The sequence below is a fragment of the Artibeus jamaicensis genome, unplaced genomic scaffold, assembly GCF_021234435.1.
Source record: "Artibeus jamaicensis isolate MK-2021 breed Jamaican fruit bat unplaced genomic scaffold, CSHL_Jam_final contig_391, whole genome shotgun sequence".
NCBI lineage: Eukaryota > Metazoa > Chordata > Mammalia > Chiroptera > Phyllostomidae > Artibeus > Artibeus jamaicensis.
In genome coordinates, this window is record NW_026521814.1 from 28,718,884 (window position 1) to 28,746,234 (window position 27,351).

The window sequence follows — 27,351 nt, forward strand, 5'->3', positions numbered from 1 at the left end:
TGCCTTCTAGAGCTCTTACTGAGATAAATGTTATGTTTTCTAATGGTTAAATTGGGTGGCATGTCTTTAAAAGTGATTATTTACTATTTGGAGATACTAAGTATATACTAGTTTTTTGAACCAGTAATAAGAAAACATGCATTTATCTATTTCAATAACCATAAAAATTGCCCAGGAGAAACATCTTGCCGGGCTGGCAAGTTCTCAAATAGCCATATCTTTTCTCCAATTGGGTTTTGAGTTCCCCAGCTATCTCCCTCTCCAGGGAAATATTTCCACAACATCGTTAGAACATGTTATTGCCATTAAATATTTAGAGAACGATTTAATCATTTTAATTATTTATCCCAATAAACATTTATCCATAAACACTCTAACTAGTATTTGATATGTGTCTTGGGTCCCAAAGAAATGGCGGGCGAGCTCATGTTTTGCTCCCTAGATGAGAAACTAAGCTTAGATGCTCCCTACGATGTCTCCTTGATCATCCTTCGACTCCCCGCAGTTCTCTGAAAAACCCCCTCTGTCTGACTGCACTGACATGGCGCCCTAAACTGGCTGGTCGCATAGTGCAGCTGTGAGAAGGTCGAAAGTACCAGCAACACAGTCTGGCCTCACTCAAGATGACAACGCTTTGAATGGCTCATTTAATTTATCGAAATCTAGGAATTCAAAAAACATTTACCAAAACCTGCAGGCAGAGAAATCCCTTTCATTTGTACTGAATATGTGCTAGAACAAACTATCGAAATTTTAAATAAAAACAGAATCATCATCACAGATTTTTCTTTCTATCTCAAGCTCCAACATGACTCTGAAAGGCATTGTTACTGATCCCAGACTTCCTTCAAAATTTAATACTTTGTTCTTGTTTTTTTTCATTGATTTTGACTTTTAAAAAATATGTTGTATGCTCACTTCAGCAGAACATACAAATATATTGCATTAAAGTACAGGGTCTGGCACAAATAATGCCCCTTTCTTATTGCAAAATCTTTTATTTCAAGATCATAAGCAAGTAATTCTGTAACATAACAACAGCACACTCAAGCACACCATATGACATTTTAGGTGAAATGTTCAAATTAAAACTATAAATTATTACACCCATATTATTACCCTACCAACCACACTCAAGCAGGCTTTATTTTTGCCAGACCCTGTATTTGACTTTTGAACCTTTTAGCATCTGTGAAATTGTGCACCCGAGGCGAGTGCCTCACATGCGTTATCCTAGACCCGGCCCTGGCTGGAAGGGAGCAGTACCTCATTCTCACTGTGCCCTCTTTCTAAGAGATCCGGTAGATAGCTCGACTATCTTGTCCACACCCAAACTCAGCTCAACAATAACTGTCAAATACAAGACCCCCGAGGATCACCTTACCTCTCTGTGCCAAATTGGATTAGTGGTGTTACTGATGATGGTAGACCTTCTCTCCTGCCCATGGTGGGCACAGGTGGGGAAACTGCTCTTCTTGCCGGGCTGAATGGACATCTTAAGGTAAGGGTCTGGATTGAAGAACATCCCTTTCTTTAGCCCAACAGCTCTCAGATCTTTAAAGAGAGAAAGACAGAAAGGAGGGAGAGAAGGAAGGGACAGAAGGACAAGCAGCTCAATAACAATTGTTCTTTAATAATCATTCAGAAGGCTCCAAACAGAAGCTGTTCAATAAAGCACTAACAAAGTTTTTCTCACTACAATCGGTTATATAAGTGAGGACAAACGGGTTATGACGAATTCCAGCAGAGGGTTTCCTAACAGGCTGTGAAAAGGAAACCCAATGTTTACATCTTACACACCTACACACACTTGGGAACCATTTAGATTCTAACGCTCATGTGGTTTGGAAACCAGCATTTCAGACAGTATCTTGAGAGAAAGCCTTAGTCAAAATTTATTTTTTAAAAACCTAATAGTTTCCTTCATGAGAGAAAAATGAAATCTTCTACATACATATGTGAAATACACTACATACATACATACACTACATACTACATACATATGTGACCCAAGTTTAATTGGGGATGACCCTTCAGAGCACACACCCAGTTACGCCCCATTTAAAGGGCCACATGTATTCCACAAGCGCCATGAACATTAGGAGGAAACAGGGACCAGAGATGTTTCTGAAATCCGAATGCTGCCTGCTGCATTGAATAGTTGTGAGGTTACACTTTCAACAGCCCAATTTACTTCAATATTTCATGAATGTCCTATAACTCATCTTAGATTCACCAGCTGTTATTTCACACTCTATGAGCTGCTAAAAGTTCTCACTGAAGTCTGATTAGTGAAGAGACTGACTTTTTTTTCAATGGCTGAGCTAAGAGATAGAAAAATGTCAGGAAATAAAGCTGGTTTGACTGAGTCCCCAACCCTTTTCTGAGAATATCAGTTTGAATAAGGTTGGCCTAAAAGCCAAGTGCTTTTGAAAGCTTCTGGAAGAATAGACTATTTCCGTAACTATACAGTTACGTTCAGTCTAGGGAGGCCCTGACCACTGATTCAGACAGAAATTCTGCACGTGGCCTATGAACCTTCAAAGACCTTTGGATTCCCCAGATCAGCTGAGGAGGAGACCCTGAAGACTGACCCTAAAGTACCGGAGGTCAGCAGGGTCATCCTACTTAATCTCATTTATGATACACCAAGTCTTTTTAGAAGGACAGAACTGGCCTGGGGTTGCCCATAGAACCATAATCTCTAGGGACTGCTCCCTGGAGGAGGTTCGCCTCCTCATCTGGGCCGACAAGAACTACTTGTGGCCTAGATATCTGTGTAATGAAAACAGACTGGGAGCGTCTCATGATGCACAACTGGCAGTAGAGGGAGGCAGTTGGACATGTTGGTGAAGATTTAAAAATTCAGCCAAGAGCACGTTCTGTTAAGAACATCGCATGAAACAGAGCAAAATCTTTGATCTGAAAACCGGTGGGAGAGGGAAAGACAAGCAAATAATTAGACAGGCACTTCGGAGAAACTGCTGTAATCTCGTTAGCCTTATAGTTCCCATCCCTGGCACTTCCTAATGCCTTTGCATTTTATTATCAATTTAATAATGCTACATGTTTTCACTTGGCTTTATTTAGCATAAAATGCCGCAAGAGAAAAATGCAATTTACATATTTATTTTCTTAACTTTCTTGATTACGTTCACCTCAGATTCCAGCACAGAAGAATGATATTCTTTAGATATTAAATCTACTTCTAAACAAGGGGTTTCTTTGCAGTAAATGAGGAATAACATGTACAGAAATGGCTGCCACGAAGTCTGACCAAGCTAAATTATTCATGCAAAACATTCCTTTGAACACAAAGAATTCCATCAGAAGATTAAGTGCTGTGATAAAAGAAGTCACTGTTAACCCTCATACCAAACTTTTCCACTAGGGACACTGCACACATAAATCTTCATTAAGAAATGCAATAAACTACCAATTATGTGCAGTCTCATCATTCAGTTCCCTTTAGCCTTCTCATTTCTTTTCTTTTTTCTCTCTTTTATTGCCCATAAATATCCACATCACCTAATAGACCAGTGAAGGACTCAAAGTCACAAAAGAATATGTTAAATATCGTGGTTTAAAGTTTTATTTGGAGAAGAGGTTTAAGATATTAATGAAAACACAGCTTTTGTTTCTGCTGTGGAGTTCAGCGATTTGTGCCCCTGCTTATCCACAGATGATCAGGACTGAAGCATTTGCAGGCAGCATTCCACAGAGCTTACATGCTCTTGGGTAAATATTATCACTCACTGTCAACGCAACCAGATTAATGTTTTAGAACCTGCATTACAGAATTGTTTTCATATTCTATAATTTTAGCCATTTTGTATAATATCTGCAAATGTCTGACTATAAGCTAGGAAGCAAGGCCTATTTTTAGCCGGCCGCCATGTGGATTGAGACAGGATGTTGGAAGAAGTATTTAAAGAAGAAACATTTGTGCCCCAAATCTTATGTCCTACTTTTTGGGAAAATGTCCTGGGATTTTCATCTTCTAGGTGGTCATTCTCCCAGAGAAGGTTCATTAACACCCCTCCGAAGTCAAAAGCAGAATGTGTGTATCATATTTAGAATGATACTGATCACCTGGAAGCATAAGGCTGAGCCCCTAAACTAAGAAAACCATGGTGTGGTCAAACTAAATTTCCTGAGCCATGCAGGCTGGCCAGTAGTTCCCTGCTTATAAGAAAGCGTTTCTGCACCTACAGTCCCTGAGGCCTGTGCAGGTCTAAAGCACAGGCAGCCAACTCAAATGTTTTCAAGAGAGAGAAAGACATTGGGTTAGGGGAGTGTCTCACAGGTAAGTGGCACTTGTAAGTGCTCTTCCGAAAACCTAGATATTTTTAAACCCTGAGGGTTCCTACCAAAATATATTTATTGACCAAATTTGAGCCATAAGTCACCAGTTTACAATCTCTGAGATTTGCCAGAAAGCAAAAACAAAAAAGGCTTTCACAGTAAGTAACCTCATACAGGGAGGAGGAGGAGCACTCGAGAACAGACACGGGTGTTCAGCAGGCCCTGGGCCAGCAGTGACCGGCTGACCGGGCCCCTCGGTCATGTGCAATCAGCAATGCCTCACGCAGTATCTGTTTGCAGGACCAGCCTTCTGACGCTCACTCTGAGAATATCTACTTTCATTCACATTTTTTTTGGATCCAAGAAAGTGAAGCTAATTTAAATTTCAGGAGCAGTACACCGATGGAAAAATGAAAACAGAACATCTTACAGCAATGGACATCTGTTAGATTTTATTTCGTATGTGTTATAGTATAGTTGTCTGTTTTAAGAGTCCATTTCAAATACTGATTTTCTTAGCATATCCTTGACTTTATGACTGGCAGTTAATTTTTAAAAAATTAGTGGCTTTCAAACTTTTCTGACAGTGACCTACATATGAAGTAACATTTTACATTAAAACCCAGTATACACTTACAAAAGTGTGTGTATTTTCTTGTGTGAAATTTTTCAGTTTGTATAAACTGATGTTCTACGAAAACCTATTTCCCTTTGGTGGTAAACTGACTTTTTTATTTTTTATTTTTATTTATTTTAATTGTTGTTCAAGTACAGTTTTCTGTCTTTCACTCCCATCCCAGCCCACCCCCCCGTGTTCCCCACCTCCCTCCCATTTTCACCCCCCTTAGTTGTCCATGTGTCCTTCATACTTTATACCATGTGTTCCTGTGAATCCTCTTCCCCTTTTCCCCTGAAATTCCCTCCACTCTGCCCTTTGGTCACTGTCAGCCTGTGAACTGACTTTCTTCTACTCCTTTTTTAATAGCTAGTTTCTTTCTTTCTTCATCCTCACCTGAGGACATTTTTTCATTGCTTTTAGAGAAAGAGGATGAGAGAGAGCGAAACATCGATGTGAGAGAGAAGCACCAACTGGTTGCCCTCCCACACACGTCCAGACCAGGGGTGGCACACACCCAGACCTGGACGGGGGATCAGGAATCAAACCTGCTACATAGGAATGTGCCCTGATCAGGAAATGAACCCCAAACTTTTGATTATAGGACAATGCTCCCACCAACTGAACTACACCAGCCAAGTCTAATTGTTAGTTTCAAATATATAAATCTTTTGTTTCCAAATTATAATAGCATGGTGCCATTTATTTTATTTCATTTTTAATCTTCATTGTATTTTTTTCCATTACCATTTAGTTCCCTTACACCTCCCCCCCCACCGCAATCACCACACGGTTATCAATGTCCATGAGTCCTTTTTCTTTTCAACTAAATAAGTCTTATAAATCACAAATGAATTCCAACTTACAACCACTGCTTTCATTTTATGATAAACATACAAGTGATCAGAATATTTTAGTAACCAGAAAATTAAAATATTGTCTTACGCACTTTCCAGTTTTTATGTGGATTTCTCTACAAAAATAGGAGAATCCCTTCAATTTCCCTCAAGTTCCCACATTTTTCCTTTCTCTTGGTGAGGTCAGCACAAATAAGTTTTAACAACCAAAGACCTAGCATGGGGTTGACACACTATATCATAGATTTTTTTAAGTAACTATACATAATTACAATCTTTTTACCAGCAGAAAATTTGGTAGAAGAAATAACTTTTGAGTTTATATCAATCATCTAATTCAAGGTATACTCGAGTTTCAAGAGTATTACATCCAAAATAAATAAATGACTAGTTCACGTTATCATATGTGAGAATCTGTAGAAAGAAATGACATTCGTGTCTTTAAAATGACACACTTTCAAACTGGACGTCACACTTAAGACAGCCTTACCGGACAACGTGAAGCTGACGAGCTTGCGGGAATGCTGAGTCCCCGCGGCGCCGCCTTCCACGCCCTCGGCCCCCATCTGCAGACAGAAAGCACGTTACCCGAAGTTGCACGGAAGTACCGTACCACTCGGCCCTCTAGAGAATCACCTGTGTTTACGAATAGGATGCCGTTGTACCAAACATGTATTTAGTATATGATTTTCATACGCTACAAATCTTGGAATCGAGACACAAATGCAGATTATCAGAGACGAGAGAAAGGATCATACCCAAGTTTAATATTTACCCAAACAAATATGAGCTTCTAAATTCCCTGGGATATGAGTCAATTATTTTAAGTCCTTTTAGTTCTCTGAAAAGAATATACTTGATACATAGTAAATGTACTTATATTAAATGAATGAATTAAAAAAAATCAAACATCAAACTTCTTCAGATTTGTTCGAAAAACCTGGAATAAACTAAACAGGTGGTTTTTCCGAGACTCATTCACATACATGTAGAATTATCCTCACTTGCCAAACACTTCCGAGTGGCCGTGGGATGTCACATCACCCTCCGGGGGCTGCAGGTAGATGGCCCGTGCTATTATAATTAGCTGTAATCATAATTTACAATGCTATTATGCCAATTACTGTATTGTGAAGCTTTTCCTAAAAGCTTCTGAGTAAAATATATCTCATTGAAACGAGTCATTTATCGACCACATAGCAGATTTAGCCTTTCTCTCAATTTACGTACAATTAGTGCTTGGTTTATGGCAAACTAGGAAAAAAGAGTTTCGTGGTTGCCTGAAAAAAATGACACAATGCTGTAAGAGACAGAATGGAAGGCAGAATATATTTTGAATAGTCAGGAAGTGGAAACCACATTCTAACCCTAAAGTCTACATTGGACCCTTTCATCGTACCTGTGTGGCACCCCCACACCCCTTGAAAAATCATATGCCACCAAGAAATAAAACTTTCACTAATCCAAGAAAAACTGAAAATTTTCAAAATGTGTTCCATTCAAATGTTTAAATATAAACTTCTACTTCCTTCTGTATTTCCTGCAATTTACTCAAAACTCATTTGTGTGATATTTAACTGCTTCCCGGCTATTTCCCTAGTTATTTGCAATATACTAGGGTCCCATCCAGGTATCTTTACATCATTTCGTCCATAAAATCAACCCCACGATGACACTGGGTGGGCTCTCAACAAGCACGTACTGTTTATCACAGTGCATGCCACCCCTCTGACTGAACACGCCCAGGTTAACTGGAGCAGGGACAACAGCAAACTGGCCAGACAGCTGGTCGCCATCACCATCTCTTCCTGCTTTCAGCACACACGACCCTGGACTACTCTGCAGAGTGGTGAACAGCCAGGCAGTACACACTGCATCTGAGACACTCAGCAAACTGTCCCTCTGGAGCCAGATGGCCAGTAAACCACGGCCTCCCTCCAGGGCCCTGTGAGCTGTGCTGCCCCCGAAGATGTGATGTCTCTTCCTGCTAAGGGTTACTCATGCAAAGAGAGTTAAACGAGACTGAAAAGATTCATAGTCTTTTAAAAATAAACCTTAACTAGGTTTACTTAAAACCTATTTAAAACATAAGATATTATAGAAACAAAGGTTTAATTCTCGGTTTTAAAATGTAATTCACTGTCTGGCAAAAGGTTAATGTAAAACCATTTTCACAGAAGTCACAGAGAAACAGTGTCCTTTACTACAACTGTGCAAAACACTCATCTGAAACAGTACTCACAGAATTCAGTTTCGTCAGTGATGACAATGGAGCCAGGAAAGACCAAACATTACCCCTAGATGTAGGGATATCGGTGATAACAAACACAACTGCACTCGCTGTTTGGAGAGAGGTTTTTAAATAAACTCACTCCCTAGATTCATTCCAGGAAAACCCAGAAGCAACACCGTCAACCAAGTGTTGAAACAATACATGGTAGTGAATGATGGGAGGCTTTATCTGTCCCTGAAGCCAAAGGATTTCCTGTTCCAAGTGTCTGAGATACATATCACTGTGTACTCTGGGTGAATGAAAATGACGTCAAAGTACCAACAACAGAAAACACGCAACTTTTTCTTCTCCTTGATTCACTGCAAAAGGATACGTGCAAAAGGAGGTTAAGATGTTTGCTCACTTCCTTCGCTATAGAGTTTCTCAGTTACTCCTTCCGGGACTACTCTTTGCAACTGGTCCTGGAATAATCACACTAAACAGACTCTGTGAATATCAATGCAGTTAATCAGCCTCAATAACTAAACACAGGCCGAAGGTCTGGATGACCATCACGCTGTGGTACAAATACAGCGCTCACCCTCACAGCAACGTGTCCCTGTGGCACAGCTTCTCAATATTGGGTGCAGACCCAACCATCTCAAGCTTGGTCGGAAATCTATGGACTACCACAGTCCCTGTTTGAACTACACAGTATTCTCTGACCATGAGTGCTGTATCAGTGAGGATTGAAGGTGCTCTAAAACCTGTTGGAAGCAAATTAATTATCTCCAAACTATCCGCAGGATTTGAAAGAATAATCTCAACATAAAAATCATTTGAATGAGATCAGTGTTCACCAGGCTGTAAACTCCCGCTGCCTTCAATGGTATTTGATCATTGAATTTGCTCAAGTCTAAAAAAAATCAGAATTCAGAAAATCATGTTTGGAAGCTATTGTCTAATTTCACACATCGTTAATTTTTCAAAGGGTTTTTATTACAAACAGCTCCACACTTCTAGTTTTGTAATTTTTTCTTTTTAAAATATTAATTAAAGCATGTTCCAGTGCTTATTATGTGACATGGAAGATTTTGTAGTTGGCCATTGTTTTTCTCCTTGTGAACTTCCAAGTCTTATATATTATATAGTAAATGTGGGTTCTTTTTAAATATTCTACACTATGTTCACTACAGTGAGAACTCAAATATAACTCAAATGTAAGCAGAGTACTTAGATTTTTCACATACTGTTCCCTCTACCTAAAATGCTCTTCCTTGCCTCTCTTCACCCAAGCAGGTCCTTCATCCTCCAGATTGCCCTGCAATTATGCCTTCTTCAAGAAAGCCTTCCAATGCCCTTCTGATCAGGATAAATCCTACTCGTATGTGCTTTCATAGCCCCATTTTACACCCCCTCATAGTACGTATGACTCAAATAAATATAATTTAATTCACATCTTTCCTTCCCCAGAAGACCAGTGAGAACAAAGACTATGTTTTGCTTATCATTTCATCCCTAATGGTGAGCACAATGCCTGACACTTAGCTGGCACCCAGTGAATGTGTGTGTGAATGAATGGATAAAGGGAAAAACTGGTTGATACAGGATTGGTGGGCCTGAACAATTGCAAAATGCCATCTGCTAGATTACTTTCTGAACTTCAGGGAGTCAACCTGGTCCCTTACCTATATCCAAAAGTGCATGCATCTATATACATCTACACACACATATAATCTTATCGAGATTCTATATTATGGGAGTCAATATTTTCCTTCTATGCTTTTATGACCAGATTTTTACTAATAATTTATAAAAACTAAAAAATTACATGTCTTACATTCTCAGAATTTCCCCAAACTGTCTAGAGTCCCATTATCTGTGTACAATGGATGGCGTCTTATAAAGCTGTTAGAGTCTAAAGTTAGTTGATGGAGTGAAAAAAATTTAAGTTGTGAAAAGTAATCTTTTGCAAAGTACTATGTTGGAAGCAGCCATACTTTCCTTTAAAAGTCCCACAAAGCCAATGTCCTCAAAAATTAAATGAAACAACTCCTCCTTCAGTGCAGGGCCTGGTGAAGAGTTTGGCCTCCGCTGAATGGCCAATGCTTTAGACAAAATCTGTCTGGCATCTTTAGGCACTAGACCCCAACTCAGCACGCAGAGGGGTCGTGCAGAGGAAGTCTCAGCACTGACACCTCCTGAGGGAGAAGCGGCCGTGGTCCCCAGCTCCCACTCTCTTTGGGATGAAAGTTTGCTGACTGACAGGTAGAGTCACACACTATTTAAATCGTTATTGTTCTCCCTTTTACTCACTGAGCTCCTGTAAATTAAGTTCACACAAGGTGCAAGCCATCATTTACTACCACCCTGTCACCCAAATTAAGTTGGAAAATGCTTCCATAGTGGGGAACTCACTAATTTGCTTCATGAAGAGCTGGCTATACAGAACTGTTGTAAATCAAATCATATTTTTCCACGGATTAGTATTGTGGATGCAGGTAAACCAGCCTGCAAGTAACTTCCTTTACTAAAACGGAGCCCACGCTGTCCTGTGTTTCCTTTTCCATTGTTCCCCATAACCCTGCCAGGGCCAGGCGTGCAAAAATAGAAGCAAGGCCCCTGGGGCCGCGGGAGGAAGCTGGCGATGCATGAGGGGCACTCACCATCACAGCGGGGTTCTTCACGGTGATGCAGGGGGTGGTGGCTCGGAGGGCTCCACTGATGCCGTGGTAGTATTTAAAACAGATTTTTATCTCTGCTGCAAAGTGATTGGAGAAAAACAGTAATTCAAACACTGAAACAAGTTATCGAGGAATCAGCTGAAGGAACTCGCCACGCCACTTCTCAGAAAATCCTACTCACGACCGTCTGAACGGTCCCTTCTTTTCCAATTAGAGGCAACAGATTGATCATACCATTTCATATACATCTATGGACTGCATAACAACAGTGTCAAATGTATAAAAAAATAATGCACAAACAAGCCGAAATATAAGTAGTGTAGACATAAGAATAACACCAGCTGCCATTCATTGACATGCTCCACAATATACCAGACACAGTGCTGTGTCTCTGGTCATGTCATTTAGCCCTGGAATAAACTTTGGAAGGCAGACATTGGTGTCCCCATGTTGCAGGAGAAGCGCTGAGGTGCGCCAAAGGTCAAACAAACAGGAAAGGACAGAGCCAGGACTCAAACCAATCTGTCTGATAGCAAAGCCTTCACTCCTAACCTCAGCAATATAGACTGACTGCAGCTGTCCAGGGAAATAGAGTTTAACAAGTGTGAAAAAATTCGAGGGTAGACTACGCAGTGCTAGGGCCTGGGAATCTTCACACAGCCGCTTCACCGGGATCAAATTGAGTAACCACTGATATATACAGGTCTGTCCAGAAAGTATCCGGCCATGTATACTGTGAAAAATGGAGACCTTTGTTGAAGAAGGTACAAGAAACATTGTACCGAGGACAATGACACCTCAGTCCCCTTCAAAGTTCTAGCTTTCCTGAGGAAATCTAGTTCCTGGTAGTGGTTTGAATCAACTCATTAGCAACTGTATTATGATGTTCCTTCTGCTCTGGCAGCGGAAGGAATTTTGCCATGACATATTTCATGCCAAGAGCCTGTGTCGAAATCTCGGGCACAGTATTTTTGGAACTCCCAGATCAGCTTCTGGTTCTCACACTGTCAGTTGCTGATCTTTGTTGACTGCAGCCTGTACAAGTTCAACATTCTCAGGTGTTCTGCTTGTTGCGGACCTTCCAGAATGTGGATCACTTTCAATAGATTCTCAACCATCTTTGAAGCACTTGTGCCACACTTTTATTTGTGCTGCACTTATTGTGTCATTCCTGAAAGCCTCCTGAATCATATGAATAGTTTCCATGGAGGAATGTTTAAGCTTAACACAAAATTTGATGCAATTCATTGCTCTACTCACTCAGTCATTTTGGATGCAACAACCACACAGTAGGCCTGCTAACTCAATGGTGTCTACAGCCCCCACTGACTAGTACAGTGAAGTCATCATTGTTCACACATGCGCACTCCAATCTACTCTCCTTGGCTGCCAGGTTACCTTGATGTCATGCAAACTGGCCTCACTGCAGTAATAATGGCTGGACCTTTTCCCGACAGACCTCTTATACATACAATATGTAAACAGACAGACACAGGTACAGACACAGAAACAAATACAGATACAGATGTAGCTATATATTCACAAGTATGTTATATATATATACATATATATATATATATCAAGTTCAAAGTATATATAATATATATACTTTACTTTAGTATATATAATATACTATATATTATATATATAAATATAATTTGAACTTGACAAAGAGTAATACAAATGCCATTTATTGATTTTGGAAAGTAACTACAATTTTAAAGACCAGAAAGTCAGAAAGTGCCAAAGATAAGTCACACAGACACTGGAATTTCTCTGTATACAGGGCACCTGAATCACTGAAGTGTCATGCAAGTGCCTTTTCCCCAAGGTGTCACTCAGTATAAGCAATGATACTGATAGGCAGGCCCCAGGAACCGTGGCAGCCTACAGGAGCAGGCCTCCCCGGCTAAATCACCGGGATTACCCAAATGGGGCTAACGAGATGTGTTTTCCCACGGAAGCTCACCTTCCATGGACTGTCCTGACTGCCAAATCACCTCCTACAAAGTACTCAGTTCACTTGTTTTAAGAGAAAAAATATAATGATTAAAGAAAAATCCTCCTTTAGGGATGTATACTATTGCATATTTCCTATCCATGGTGAAATACTAGAAACGAAGTCTGTCATGAGGTAAAATACCGAGTCTTTCTATTATGAACATTGATCACTAAGCGGTGATTCAAAATGTAGTCGGCACTGCCAAGCAAAAGATTTTTTACCATGTGCCCATCACAACACAGGCCCAGCTCTACACCAGAGAGTCAAGAGAGTCAGAGAAAGGTTTCTGGTTTAGCAGGTGACTTGTGGAGTGGCTGTGGGGATGACAAGCACGGGCCTGGCAAAAGACAGAAGACAAGCAGTGAAAAGGAAAGTTGCCAGGTAGAAGACTGAGGAGGCCACAGAGAAGAGGAGTGAGGGCACAGCGGAGCCAGAAAGGCTCCCAGAACAAACAACTTGGGACTCCAACCTACAAATGAGAAAAGTGGGGGCAGAGAAGGCAAGGAGAGAGGAGCAGCCAAAGTATGGAAGCAGAAGAGCAGGCTGGCTTTGAGGAACAGCAAGATGACCCTCGCAGGAATTCTAGCTGTATTGTTACTTCACTTCCCTGGGAACAGCCATAAATGACTGATCTTCCTGAACACCAGCACAGATTTGTGATTATTACTGAAATAGTAGTAGCTATACAGATCTGGGCAAACCTTGCTCTCTCCCTTGCTTTCTTCCAAGACCAATAGCATGTATTCTGCAAGAACAAAACTAAGCAAAGTGCACAAGGACTGCCAGAGAACAAGCTCGGTGACATATTGAATTCTGCAGGCATGAGCTCATTAGTGTCACCCTCTAAATGCCAGCGACCAGCAGTCTGACTCTCCCTGCAGCAGTACCTCAAAGATCGAATAAATGGTTAGCAAGTGAGCAGCTCATTTCTCAATAAGGACAAGTGCATTTTCATAAGACATCTTCCCCAAACTCAAGGTAGGATGCCATCTCCTCTAAATAGTCAGCAAGGCTATAAGAGGAAAAAAAGTGACTGCTTATTTTTATTTGTAGGATATTGATAGCCAGGCCAACTTTGCTAGCTGACCCATTGGGGTGTTACTTTATTCCTTGTTATAACAAAAATCTCTAACTCTGGTGATATGTTAGAATCTCGAAAATTGTAAGATAAATTTACTCTGAATTGCACAAAGCAGATTTTGTGGGCGGACCTATCACCCAGAACACTACAGGGCTCACAGCACCATCAGTCTTATGGCTAGGTGCAAAGCAGAGGGCTTTACGCAGATCACCCGCTGCCAAAACAAACACACAGGCTGGTTACCGGAGACAGAAAGACAGACAGCTGTCTGCACCTGGACTGAAACCGACTACTCCTTCAGCAGGACACCAGCAAAGTTCCCTGCCCCTAAAATACAGGACTGTTCCATGCTGAGTGGCAGCTTTCATTTCAAATATTATTTAGTGTTTTAGGATATAAGTCAAGATTTAAATAAGTGTAATTAAACAACATCCCCTCCAAGTAAAAGAGGAGTAGCATTTTGATTGATGTTCTTTAACATTTTAGCTTAGAGAAGAGGTTACTGGAAAGAATACTCAAAAGGGTGGAAAGGGGAACATGAGGCCGTGCCTCTATTTTAGCTACAATTTTAACTGCTAACTGCAAGAGGAACAGATACAAGGACGAGTAAAAGCAGATACAGGCCTGGTGACTGAGTGTCAGATAAGGGAGAAGCTCACTGCCCACGGGGCCAGCTGTGTTCACGGGCAGGGGAGATGGAGGATATGGACTAAGAACAATAGTGATCCCATCAACCCAAGAATGAATTCTCCACACAGATGGACAGAACCAACAGAAAGAATGAAGGAAAGAGAGAAAGCAGGTCTGAATGAATGAATGAATGAATGAATGAATGAATGAATGAATGAGTGAATGAGTGAATGAGTGAATGAATGAACTATAGTCTACAGAAGACTACAGAAATAGACATCCTGGCATGCCAAGACAACTTTTGAAACTTCTTACATTTCAAAACTCAAGAACGCACAAATGACCAATTCAGTTTCTGCAAGGATCAGTCCATCTGAGGACTATCTGACAGCCTTATGACAAGTGCAGATGAAAGTGGTCCTCCTTTCCAAGGTCTAGGAAGGTCATCTACTCCAAATTAAACCAATCTTTGTCCTTCAAATTTATTCAGGCAGGCCCTGTAATAACATAAGTCTGGGCTGCCTGCCTCCTTTAGGGGTTTATCCAGACAAACTGAAGCCATCTATACATTCAGAAATAGCTTAGCACTCAGATCTAGGTTTACCCATGAATTTAGGTCAATTTTCAGAGAATTTTACTTCACCTGGACTTCTGATGAGCTAAAGATAAATTTTCTGTCTGAAGATGAAAGCAAATGTTTTTAAATGTCATATGTTTTTGAGATCAGAGGTGGAAAATACAGAAGCTGTCTAACATACCCAGCAACTCCCACCCCCTGATTTTTTAAGTTACACACCATGAGCTCAGAAATTCAAGCAAAACTTCATTATGCTGTGAAGTCCCCTTAGGTCTGCTCTCCTCAGACATGGGGTTAAAAATGTCTGAAAGAGACGAACTACACTTCTAAGCAGTGACGTCAACACCAGCTGAAGTTTTCACAGTGAATGGACATTGAAAGGATAGAGATATGTGTTGAGGTAGGTCTCATCTGATTAACGAAGATGAGCTTGTGAAGCCAAACCAGTCTGTAATTCCTGTACACTGTCCAGGACATTAACTCATATAACTCTTCTCAGTCCTTAAAAAATACATTACTGAATATCTCCAGTTTGACACTTATATAGCACAATACCCTCAACTTTGTGTAGGAAGAACTGAGGTGGAAATGCTAAATTAGAGGAGAAAAAGGAAAAGACACCCTACTCTTCTCTTCATTTCCAATTTCTACCTTCAATGTCAAGCCCGTTCTATTAATACTAAACTGACAGGTAAAGAAAAGCCTCTGTTGAGACAGAAATATTTACTATACCCTACACAGCCAGGGCATCATGAACCTACATCGAAGACTTCTGAAGGGAGAAGGGAGAGAGGAAATGGATCACACAAAGTGAGGTACTCTGTAAATGGGTTCCCCACCCCGACACAGTGTTCCAAATTAGCGGAGCACATGATACAGACTTCTTCCCAGGCGTTCACATGAGCCCATAATGTGAACCTGCACACTGCCTCAAGGGGCAATCATTCCTAGCAGTCTGCAGCATTTCGGAGCAAATAAGAAAGCTGTTTTACTCTTTCCCTGAAGTTCAGTTGGCAGTATTTCTCAGCTAAACCCTGGGGCCCTTTCAAAGGAGGAATCACAGTGAGAGTGCACTCGGTGTTTCCCATTCCACTTCCCCGTGTCCTTTCATCACTTACGTTTCTGATTACTTACACGGTAATGCCAGCTGGGCCAATGCTGTAAAGTAAGGTAGGAATAGGCAAGAAAAGCAAATCACCCAGAATCTCACCTCGCGGAAACAACCCCACTTCCATTTTAGCAAATATTCTTCCAGACATTTTTCCTACATGCTACACTATGAGTAGGAATTGTGCTGCCCCTGATATCACGAGCATTTTCCCTTAAAAACTGCATTCCATTGTCTCCTGCAAAGAGACAAGCTGGCCAGAAACTGAACTGAAGAGAAGACATTCCTTAGGGGGCAGAAACAGGATTAGAGAAAGCTCCAGAATGCTGACCTACCAGTAAAAATGTGGAAGAAACAGTCTGATGCCTTTACTGGCAATTCAAAGTAATACATGTTAATCTTTCGAATAACTTTTTATATTACAGATGTTTTATATGCTTTAATATTAATATGGTTACATCAGGTTGCTATTTAATCAAACCTTATTTTATATTTTAAGCTGTAATAAGTATGATCCTTGTAACTAGCATCTACACACTCTCTTACATGAAATCCCTTGCATATAGAAGACTTAATTCTTATACAGAGATAAATATCTCAGAAAATTTCTACATGAAAGAAATATTCTGTAAATGTGGAAGTTAACCTGGACCAACCAGTAAATCACTTATTTATTCATGCTTCTATCTACCTGACAAAAATATACAGTATTTTTTGGACCACAAGACACACCCAGGTTTTAGAGGAGGAAAACAGCAAAAATATTTTTGAAGCAAAACATGTGGTGAAATATTTAATAACATAAATAACATTTCACCAATGTAAATGTAAAGAGAACTCAACAGCATTATGAACAACTGTTATTCCTCCCAAACTGGGAGGCAGGGTAAGTCTTATAGTCCAAAAAAATACGTTATTGACTATATTCTGAATAATATTGGTGTCGAATATAAATCCTCCCCTTCATCCAAAATAAAAAGAGATGAGATACTTCTGTGAACCCTGTACTGTATAAAAGAATTTGTAACATCAGCTAACTGGGTGATGTCTGCATCTTCTGCAGCCACTTTCTGGTTTCTCGTAAACTGGCTTCTACAGCAGTCCCTGACTGTCTTACCTACACTTGTAAAAACCAGGACCCAAAGGCAAAAGTTATTCTGCTAGTGGGAAAAATAATAGTGAGGTTAGCAAATGAAATTTTTCAGTTAAATTCTTAAATTTAACTTAAGTCTTGAACTATTCTCTCTGCTCCCTAAAATAAATATTAGTAATTAAATATTAATGACACATATAGATACAAGGGCACATAAAATGTGTGAAGCATCAAAGTAGCCACACACAGTTTATGTATCATACATTTACACGATACACATACACACACGCACACTTTTTTCAAAATACGTGAACATTCTCTAATGAGCACTGTCTAAAACAATGTATTTTCCAGTTTAGGGTTAAATGGCATAAATCAATCAGAGCTGAAAAAATTTTAAATAAGACTCAGAAGAGGCCCCACGGATCTCTACCTATTTATACAACGTGAGTAACAAACTTGCACTTCACACTCCATTACTTACGTTCCATGAAATAGGGCCCAGGCTCAATTCTCCACACAATCTGCCCTTTCTGTGTGCCAGTCACACCCCTGTTTTTAGAATCCCAGAAGTTGGCCGGAGAATTCTCATCTGAAAAAAACAAAGAAATACTTTTCAGCTTAATTACAACCTCTTTGTTGTTTCTTAGCCCAAAGACTAATAGAAATTCTAAGATGAATAGAAAAAAGGATAAAGGGGAAACATTAATGAACACTAGTAGTAATACTGCCCCCCACAAATTATTCCCCTGGACTCCTACACCTGATTTGTAAGGCAGGACTGGGGAGGAGTGAGGGGGCAGGACTGGGGAGGAGTGCGGGGGGCAGGGCAGGGAAGGTGACAGCATCTTTGGGCCAGGCCAGGTTGCTCACTGTTGCCAAAGCACAAAAAACTAAAAGGAACCAAGGGTGTGGCTGCTGCAGCCTCAGTGACGGGCTGACATGGAAAAGAGGTGTTGAGCTCCCATCTGTAAGACCCTTTGTGAAAAGGACAGGAACAGCAGAGCTGGGAGAACATAACAAAACTGAAGATCAGGTACTAAAAGGGATGCTAAGCTATAACACTAAGTCAAGACATGGTCTTGAACCTAACTACACGGGTTCGCCATGAGCAGAGCCCCGATCATCAGGTCCCCCAGGAAAATTGCCAAATGCCAAAGGCAGTAGGCCTTGAGCCCATTTAAGAAAAGGAAAGAGACAGCATTTACACTACTGCAGGGAAGAAGGATGGAAAGGACGGATCCAAAGAATAGGCCTGAACGTAGTATTTTCCAAGCTGTTTGACCTGATGACACACAGAAAGTGGTGATACCTGTGGGCACACTGGGGTGAATGACAGACGTAACTTCAGATGACAGGCAGGGACGCTCTGGTTGCCCAGGCTCCGCCCCCCACCCTGAAGGCTCAGGGGATCCATATTCTGCATATCTTGCTCACATCCCACTAGTCGGAACCTCTGTCCCTAGAGCCCTAGAACAGGAAGTAAACCTGAAAACAAGAAAAGGAGACCATTCAGAGTTTCACAGGTTTACAAAAATGTTAAGTTCTCACTTTAACTGAGAGCAGAAATCAACCAGACAGGGCAAAGAGCTATGCTAAAAAGGGAAGATAGAGAAAAGGTCCCAAGCCCAAGAGAATAGGTCTGAGAGGAAAAACCTCTCCTCTTTTGAGAGTTAAAAGAAAAGACACCTCGGAGGTCAGGTAACCCAGCTCTGAGCGACTTCGGTCTGCCGTTGCCCTGTGGCCCGCTGGCTTCCTCACATTGATGAGCCACAGAACTTAGGGAAGAACGGTCCTGTCATGCGATTTGCATTCAGCACAAGTCAAAGATTCCTTTTGTGCAAGTCCAAGCAGCAGCCTCTGTTCATCACAGAAGGAAAGGCTAAGCCATTTGTGGCATCACGTCTACACCTGAACAAACAGCACAAGGGCACAACTCCACCAACACCAAACATGGACACAACACTGACATGTAGACGGCACTCAGGCAACTGCCGAAAACCACCCCTGAAAGGTGTCCTGTGGCTGTTGGTCTTGAGGCTCGTTGGAGCAGATCCTTCTCACTTATGTGGGGAGAGGGACTCTCAAGTTTTCACAAATACACGTGCTTTATTAGTTGCTGGTCACTTGGAAGACACTGAAAGCTGGACCTCCTGGGCATGAGTGGGTGGTACCCTGCTCCAAGCAAGAGGGGAAAATTAGGGGAGGCGAGGACAGTGCAACAGAATATAAGTACATGAGTAGCAGGTGTCCAGCTATCCAAAATGCTTTTTTAAAAAAAGAATGCACATGGGAAATTTTCTTCTTGAGGCCTCAGGAAAGAAGGGGCAGCAAATCTTGTTTTAAGGAGCAAGCACTAAGATCATGATGAAAAAGATGAACAGTGACAACACTGTACTTGTTAATGGTGACCTCACTGTAAAACGGTTTGCATTTCCGGTATTACTGAACTCTTCTCCACCCTCCAACTCCCTCCCGACCCCAACACTCAGTGAAGCAAAACTAAGTACACACTTCTGACATAACCGCCTTGGGAAGATGGGCCACAGAGGAGCAGAACCAGAATGAGGGGGTAGTGATGGGAGGAGGAGACTGAGCTCCAGACGGAAGTGATGCCTGAGACCCAACTCAACCTTTACATGTTCTCCAGAGATTTCTGACAGAGAAGAACACTAATTGGAATTGGTCCTTCAGGTGAAAACTTTTTCTTTAAGTAGGTTAACACCTTCATTTAGGTTGCAGTCAGTTCTAGGCTGGCCCAGGAACTCACTTCCGGTGACAGTATTTCTCTGCTCAGATCGCTTTTCCACAGATATTCAAGCACAGAATATTTTTTCCCAGATTGTAGGAGTTGTTTTTCTTCTACCCCCAGTGAACACCTACATTAGATAAGTCAGTCTTTCAAAAATGTCCCTACTCCAAACAAGAAAAGAATAACTGAGTATAAAATGTACACCAAAGAAAGGTTTTTCAGGAACACGTATAAAGGACACACGCAACCAAACCAGAGGCAGGTAGGATCAAGGGTGGGAGGTGGGGATGCCTGGGGTTGGGGGGAGAGTGGTGGGTAAATGGAGACAACTGGACTTGAACAACAATAAAAAAAAGTTAAAAAAATAAATCCCCTATAAGGATAATATAAATGTAATTATAAATCTATTTCTTCCTTTAACTGAATAAAGTTTCTGATAAATCAAAGAAATATCATTAGTCTTTAAAACCAATTACCAATTGTTCCACTTACAGTTGGTCTTTTCTTTTCCCCATTTCTCTTAACTATGTCAGTCTGTTGCGCGGTCCTCACATCCCTACCTCATTTCCACCCTCTCACGTGGAGCAGGGTACCACCCAAACCTGGAAAGCATGAGGCCTCATCTCCTAGGTTTCTCCATCGCCCAACCATCTACCATCTTTTCCGTACCCATGCTGAGGTCTTGCCCTTTTGCCCAGGTCCCATTACAATGATGGTGCCCTTGACCCCATCCCCTCCATCAGTCACCTTCTCTTGCTTTGACCTTTAGCTTCTTCCTCTCAACCTAGAAACAGGTCAGCTACCATGAGGCATATTTTCCTGGTTTTACCTTTGCTTTGGCTCTTTGACTATTACCTTCCTTTATGTCCCTTCCTACTGGGATTAAAGTGTCTGTTTTACAGTTATAATCGAGTCAATATTATAGGCGTGTATATTCTAGATACTTAGGTTACTTTCTAGCTGAAATGTAATCACAAAAAGAAACACTGGAGATGTTTATTTCATGTTCCCAAAAACCTTCTCCAAATCTAATTTTGTTTGGTAGGGTTTATATAAAGCTTGTCCACTGATGTCTCATATATGCTCTTTGTTGTTTTACAAGTCTAGTTGGCAGCACATTTTCTCTAAAATAGAAAAACAAAGCACACACCAAAAAAGCTCTAAAATCCTTCTAAGGCAATTTTCATATCTATTTTTTTATTAGTGAGAGAAAATGATCAAGAAAACTTTTGAAAATCTCTACTCTTGCCTTATTTTAGCAATCCATGATATTTTCCAAAATGATTTCATTTGCTATGCTTAAAAAATTACTCTTTAGGGTTATTCTAATTAATTCTGTTATTAACATTGGAATGACTTGTGTTAAGTCTGCTTCTCCAAGGGACAAATTAATAGTGTTTAGAGCCAGGAAATAAAGAAGAAGAGATAGGAGATTACAGTACACACAGTAACTCTCCTCTATTAACTGTAGAGTGGCTCAGAGAATTTTCTCAGATCTAGTTAATTACCTGAGGAACACACCCCCTTTTCTTAATGGAAACCACACGATTTTTAGGAAGAACACCTTGGAGTCTCAGACAGACTTTTATGTAAGCAGATTTAACAACACCTCCTGCGCATTCAGGAGGTCACACAGCCCCACTGGCTGCCTTCCCCTTTGGTTAACTCAGCCTCCGGGACAATGACGGCCCAACTCCATTGCTCCCAGTGAATGTCCCGGGGCCTTCTTCCAAATGCTGAGTCCTGTTCTACTCTTCCAGAGACTCTGATTCAGTAAGTTTGAGTGAGCATGCGGGAATCTGAGTTTTGGCACCCCAACCAGGTGACTGTGACACAGGTACTACAAACACCACCCATGGAAAAATTCTGTTCATGGTTATTTCCAGGGAAATTGAGCAATTAAGAAATGTTCTGGACCATGTATGTCTCTTTGACTACTGTCTGTTTCATTTGTTGGCTTGTTCCTTTGTTCCTCCCTCCCTCCCTTCAGTTGAAAGGCAGTTACTGACTGCCTACTATGAAGAGCAAGAGCACCCATTTCCTGCCCTATGAAGTTGACAGTGCAGGGGAAGACCAGCACACAAAGTACAGTCCAATGTAAAGAGTGCTATGATAGAGGTGTGCATACCTTGCAAAGTGTTGAAGGGGAACAGAAGAAGAATGGTCTGTGCTCCCTATGATCGTGTATAATTAAACTATCTATCAATCAAGTTTGAAGTGTCTCTGGGAGATGCATAAGGAGATACCCTTTGGGAAATCAATACATGCCAGCCAGTCGGTAAGAGGTCCCATCCATGGGACCTCTTCTCTTCTTCACTTCTCTTCCCAAAGACATACAGTGTTACCTCCCAGTGTTCATTTTTGGGGGGCAGGGGGTCCATGAATGGTCATCCGCTCATCAGAAACAGCAAGTAAGTGGTCATATTTAGAGCTGAATTCAGTAGTAAAAGTTTCTATCGTTGCCTGGGCCCCAGGATATAACTCTTTTCTTCCTCAGAGAAGTAGGATTAATTATATTAATCAATAATGTGATTATAAACCATTAAAAAAAACCTAAATGAATTCTTTTTATTAAGTGTCACAAAAAATAATATAAAGATAGTCTTTTAATTTTTTCAAAGTATTCCTTTCCCATAATATTTCATACACAAAAATCAGCATGAAAAGTACCTTTAAGAGAGTAATTTTCTCTTCTATATGCTTTTTAGACTCAAGAAAATGTTCTTAAATTAGCTTTTAAGGTAAAAGAATATACAGGGGACATGCCTAGACATAACAAACACATCCAAAAAAATTTGGATTTGGAGATGTTTCAAAGTCTGTATTACCGTTTCCAAAGACTATGTACACTACTAGACATAAAATAGAAATTTTAAAAAACATATTCAAAGCCCTCACTCTCATAAATTATGTGCCCTGTCTGGGATTTGGGTTTTGGAGATGGACACTAAGCTACAATTTCAATCCAAGTGATCATGCTACACCTGGGCAAAGTACACGCCTTCACAGAGACCACTTGACTGTTAAAATTTTGCAAATTTACCAGCATGTACTAGGCAGGTTATGGAATCCCACTGCGATGAGAGAAGAAAACTCTGACCATGACTTTGAGATGGGAACTACGTTGTAGGGGAGGGTTAAGTCTTTACCAGTGATGGTACCAAACAGAGCACCAATCTTACTCAGAACTGTAAGAGTCACTGATGAACTTTTAAATGAAGTTGAAAATTTGGCATTAGTTTTTAACCCGATCTACCCAGACATCCAGTCCCACCCCGAAGTCCTCTCTGGATGGACAGTGTGAGCACCAGACTGGTGTGGGGATCTCAATCACAGCACCATGCCCCCAGCTGAAAGCACACCCACTGGTGACTGTGACTTTGGAGCCACCCGAAGAGCAATTTTCTTATAGATACCAGAAGAATTTGATGATTATGATGTGCCAGAGATGGGAGAAAAAGACACCAGCACATGACAGGACAAACGAAGCAACAGAGGCTAAGAAGAACTTGTGACAAGTTTGCAAAGTCTGGCCTTGGGGACATTTGTGCCTTCCCACAATGTACCACCTCTAGAAGCCCAAACCCCCTTTCTTTGTCTATTACTTCTCCACAATTCATTGTCTTTTGTTTAAATGATGTATCAGCTTCTGAGATTAACCACTTCTTTCAGTCCTCATTTCATTTCCACGAAGGTTTCCATGCACACAGAAATTGAAATTTTACATCTAATGAAATTTCTATGCTTTTTCTTTCATTAATCTGTCTCTTGTCAGTCTGACTTGCAGGCCCAGCCCCTGACCCTAGGATGACAGAGGAAAGAGTTTTTCCTCCTTTACATGTCCTCAAAGTATGGTCAGGATTCTGCCTCACGGTTCCTTTGCCTGGTGATTCCCCGCTTACATCCTTGTGGCTCAGTCCTCCCTCCAATGCTCTTCCCGTCTGCTTGCACACCTCCTCAATGAACTCTACCCTGCCTGCTCCCACTTAAAACTTTAACTACTCTAGCATTCCTGGACCACCCTATTTTGCTCAATTTCTTTTCTATAACCCTCTCACCATCTAACATACTATATAATCTACATATACTTCTTGTACAGTCTTCCTCTTTAAAATGTAAACTCCAAGAAGTCAAGAATTTTGTCTGTTCTGTGCACTGATGTATCTCAAGTGACTAAAACAATACCTGGCACACAGTAGGTGCTCAGGTTAGGCTGAAAGATACCCTAAATTCTCCTTTTGATTACGTGACATTAACTGAATATTAGTATTATGTTTTTAAAATATACAAAAATGAAATAAAATTCATGCCAAGGAACACATAAAGCCTTTTAAGAGATCTTCATCTTTTTCAGAATAAAGAAAAACAAAGGGAATATTGCAAATTCTATGGTAAGCTTCACTAGGCTAATTTAACCAAAGCTGTTTATTTAAACTCTTAGTCTTTGTGGCAAAAATTTCAAATTAACTTCATTCAATCACACCACTATGCTGAACTGGCATTAAAGTCTGAATATATCTTATACTCAGTCACACCAATGTACAAAAAGATGAACTGGCTTACCTAAGATCACACAACCAGTTTTAATAGAGTCTTCTGAAGCATCTTAAACAGATTCTTTTTTAACAAAGGCTTTCAGAGGATTTCTAAACTAAGATTTATTTTTCCCCAACTGAATATTTTCCTATAAAAAATATAGGAAATGCAAAATCTCTGATAATACTCTGAATGGATAAATTACTAAATAAGGCTTACTTATATCAAACAAGAAATCTATTTTTATTCTGTTATTGTAATAATTTATAATAAGTATCATTGTAAAAACAGAACATGCAATTTGTAATTGTTTTATCCAATTTCATGATAAAGCTATTGGCATGAGTTATGTGGTCTTTATAAAATTTTTCAGTCTCTTTGAAGTACATATTGCTGTCAATACTAATTCTCCCCATCATGGTTTCCATGGCAATTTTCCTCCAGCAATTACACCTTTATGATGAGAATGTCAGCCCATGATCTTTCAAAGGGTCAAGTATGGCCAGCATTCGGTCACCTGGTAAACACCTCAGCACAAGATCCAACATTAGGCCCAACAGTGACACCAAAAGGCTTCTACCCAATCTTGTGTCCCGAGGATGACAGGTCAGAGTGAGGCTTCCTATTGCTAAGTAACTTTCATGAGAAAAGTTCATGATCTTTTTCTCAAGGCCCTTCATTTGGGGCAAGGTGAAGACAGGCTACCAAGAATTAGAAAGAACAGTGTAAGGCCTAAAGACAGAAAGAAAACCAATTCTAAAACTGACAGAGAAAATGAAATTTATTAAAATTAATTCAACAAATATTCACTGGGCCCTGGCTGCTGTGGCTCCGTGGATTGAGCATAGGCCTGCGAAACAAAGAGGTCACCAGTTCAACTCCTGGTGAGGGCGTAGACCTGAGTTGCAGGCCAGGTCTCCAGTTGGGTTTGTGTGAGAGGCAACGGGTGGGCGTTTCTCTCCCTCTCTTTCTTCCTGCCTTCCCTTCTCTCTAAAAATAAATAAATAAAATATTTTAAATAAAAAATATGTATCAACCATGTACTATTCTCATATTCTAAGTGACAGGGATTCCAGGAGGAATAGGAGAGTCAAAGACTCTGTCCTTGTGGAGATTTGGTCCAGTGGGGAAATCGACCAATAAGCACACAAAATAATGTATATGTCACGAGGTATAGTCAATACAATGGAATGTCAGGTACGGACAGCGTGGCTTGAAGAAAGGCAGCCAGGAGAGCTGGGGGCGGGAAGAGAGGCGGGTGCATGAGCACTGCTTCGTGCAGGTCGGTTGGGGAAACATTTGCACAGGGACCTGAAGGAACAGTGAGCATTTTCTGCAGGGGGGACTCAGGAAAAGGCAAAAAACAAAAAATGCAAAGACCCTAAAACAGCAACAAGCCAACTGTTTTCTTCAGAACAAAGTGATGCGGCTAGAGCGGAGTGACCAAGGCAGAGATGGGGGAGAGGATGAGATCAGAGCCGGGCAGGCCACCCTGAAGACCTTAATAATAATATCAAACACTGTAGAGCTTACTACATTTTGCTATTATTAATACACTGAAACCACTGACAATCCTTTGGGGTACTACTATCAGATTTTCAACGATGGGAAAACTAAGGGACAGAGAAATTGAGAAATTTGCCCGAGTTCCTGCAACTAGGGTGTTGCAGAGTGAGCCCTGGCTGCCCTGCTCCGGAGACTGTGCTCCTCAGCATTGCTCTGCGCTGTCTACAGAGACCATGGGGAAAGGCAGGGATTGCACTCTGACCACCATGGAAAGTCACGGAAGAATTTAAAGCAGGAGAGTGGCATGATCTGCATCTTAAAAATATCATTCTGGCTGCTGCCTGCAGAGTAGACTGTACAAGGACAAGAGAGGACGGCTCACAATGCATCGTGCCCGGGCTCAGAACTGAGAGTGGGAGCATAACCTAAACATGACCCGCCTCCCGCATCCATCTTTCCCATGCAGACAGGGCTGCAGAAGCTATAAATATCCGTCCTCCGTGCAAAAGGCTGTGCACCAATTCCAGCCCTTCAGTCCAGCGATCCTGTGAGGTGACTCATCCACCTCTAAGCTCTCTCCAATCAAACCACCATCCTACAATTCCACTCTCTAACTCCACCATTGCCCTTCTCCGTCTCCTCATTCAAACAATTCCTGAAAGTCCAACTTTCCCACACTCAACCTCAATCAATCAAATATAATGCTCCAATTCTCCATCACTTATAATGCCACAAAACACTTAATGGAGCATAGTTAATATATCACTGGCATTTCGTCCACACAAACCCCTGTATTCACCAAGAAGTATGCTTTTTGTTTTAAAGTACATATCACTTATTATAGGTTTTATGAAAGGAAGCCCCTGCTTGGAAATGATATTGCCAGGCTGTCTGCTAGGTAAGATCCCAGAACTTCAAGAAACAGCAGACCTGAGTTTAAACTCGATTTCTCTCATTTACTGGGTTTGTGACCTTGGACAAGTCAAACTGCAGATTCTCCATCTCATTATCTAGCCCGGAATGACGACAGAACTAGCCTAGAAAGCTATGAGGAATACAGGGTACAGTGTTGAACTGGCAGATAATAGGAACTAACCATGTGGGTTTTTAAAATTGTTCAGTCCATTTCATCCTTTCTTCAAAGGGAGCTAAGTTTTTTAATACTCAAAAGCACAATTCCTCAACTTCGTTTTGTTAGGTTTTACTTTTTCAATTTATTTAACACAAATGTATTTGGTTCTAATTTGTTACACATATACACACATTACAACAAAAGCATGCCTAGGTATATGTTTTTGGAGACTGTGCTTTCTCACACGAAGGTGCCACACGGCCAGCCAACAGAAGCACAGGCTCGAGCATAGTCAGCAGTGGTTCACAAGGCCACTGTGC

The 27,351-nt window shown here is 40.9% G+C and overlaps 1 protein-coding gene across 7 annotated transcripts in view; it reads right to left on the reverse strand.

Annotated features, from left to right (window-relative positions):
* The window catches only part of HECW2 (HECT, C2 and WW domain containing E3 ubiquitin protein ligase 2), a 352,175-nt gene that overhangs the window by 129,560 nt on the left and 195,264 nt on the right, over nucleotides 1–27,351 (reverse strand). For all 7 annotated transcript variants that reach the window (XM_053665222.1, XM_053665221.1, XM_053665223.1 and 4 more), the window contains 4 exons: nucleotides 17,650–17,757; nucleotides 10,657–10,751; nucleotides 6,269–6,344; nucleotides 1,385–1,554 (listed from right to left, as the gene is read on the reverse strand). In XM_053665222.1, coding sequence (XP_053521197.1) covers nucleotides 1,385–1,554; nucleotides 6,269–6,344; nucleotides 10,657–10,751; nucleotides 17,650–17,757 — 449 coding nt within the window. The remainder of the gene's footprint in view (nucleotides 1–1,384; nucleotides 1,555–6,268; nucleotides 6,345–10,656; nucleotides 10,752–17,649; nucleotides 17,758–27,351) is intronic.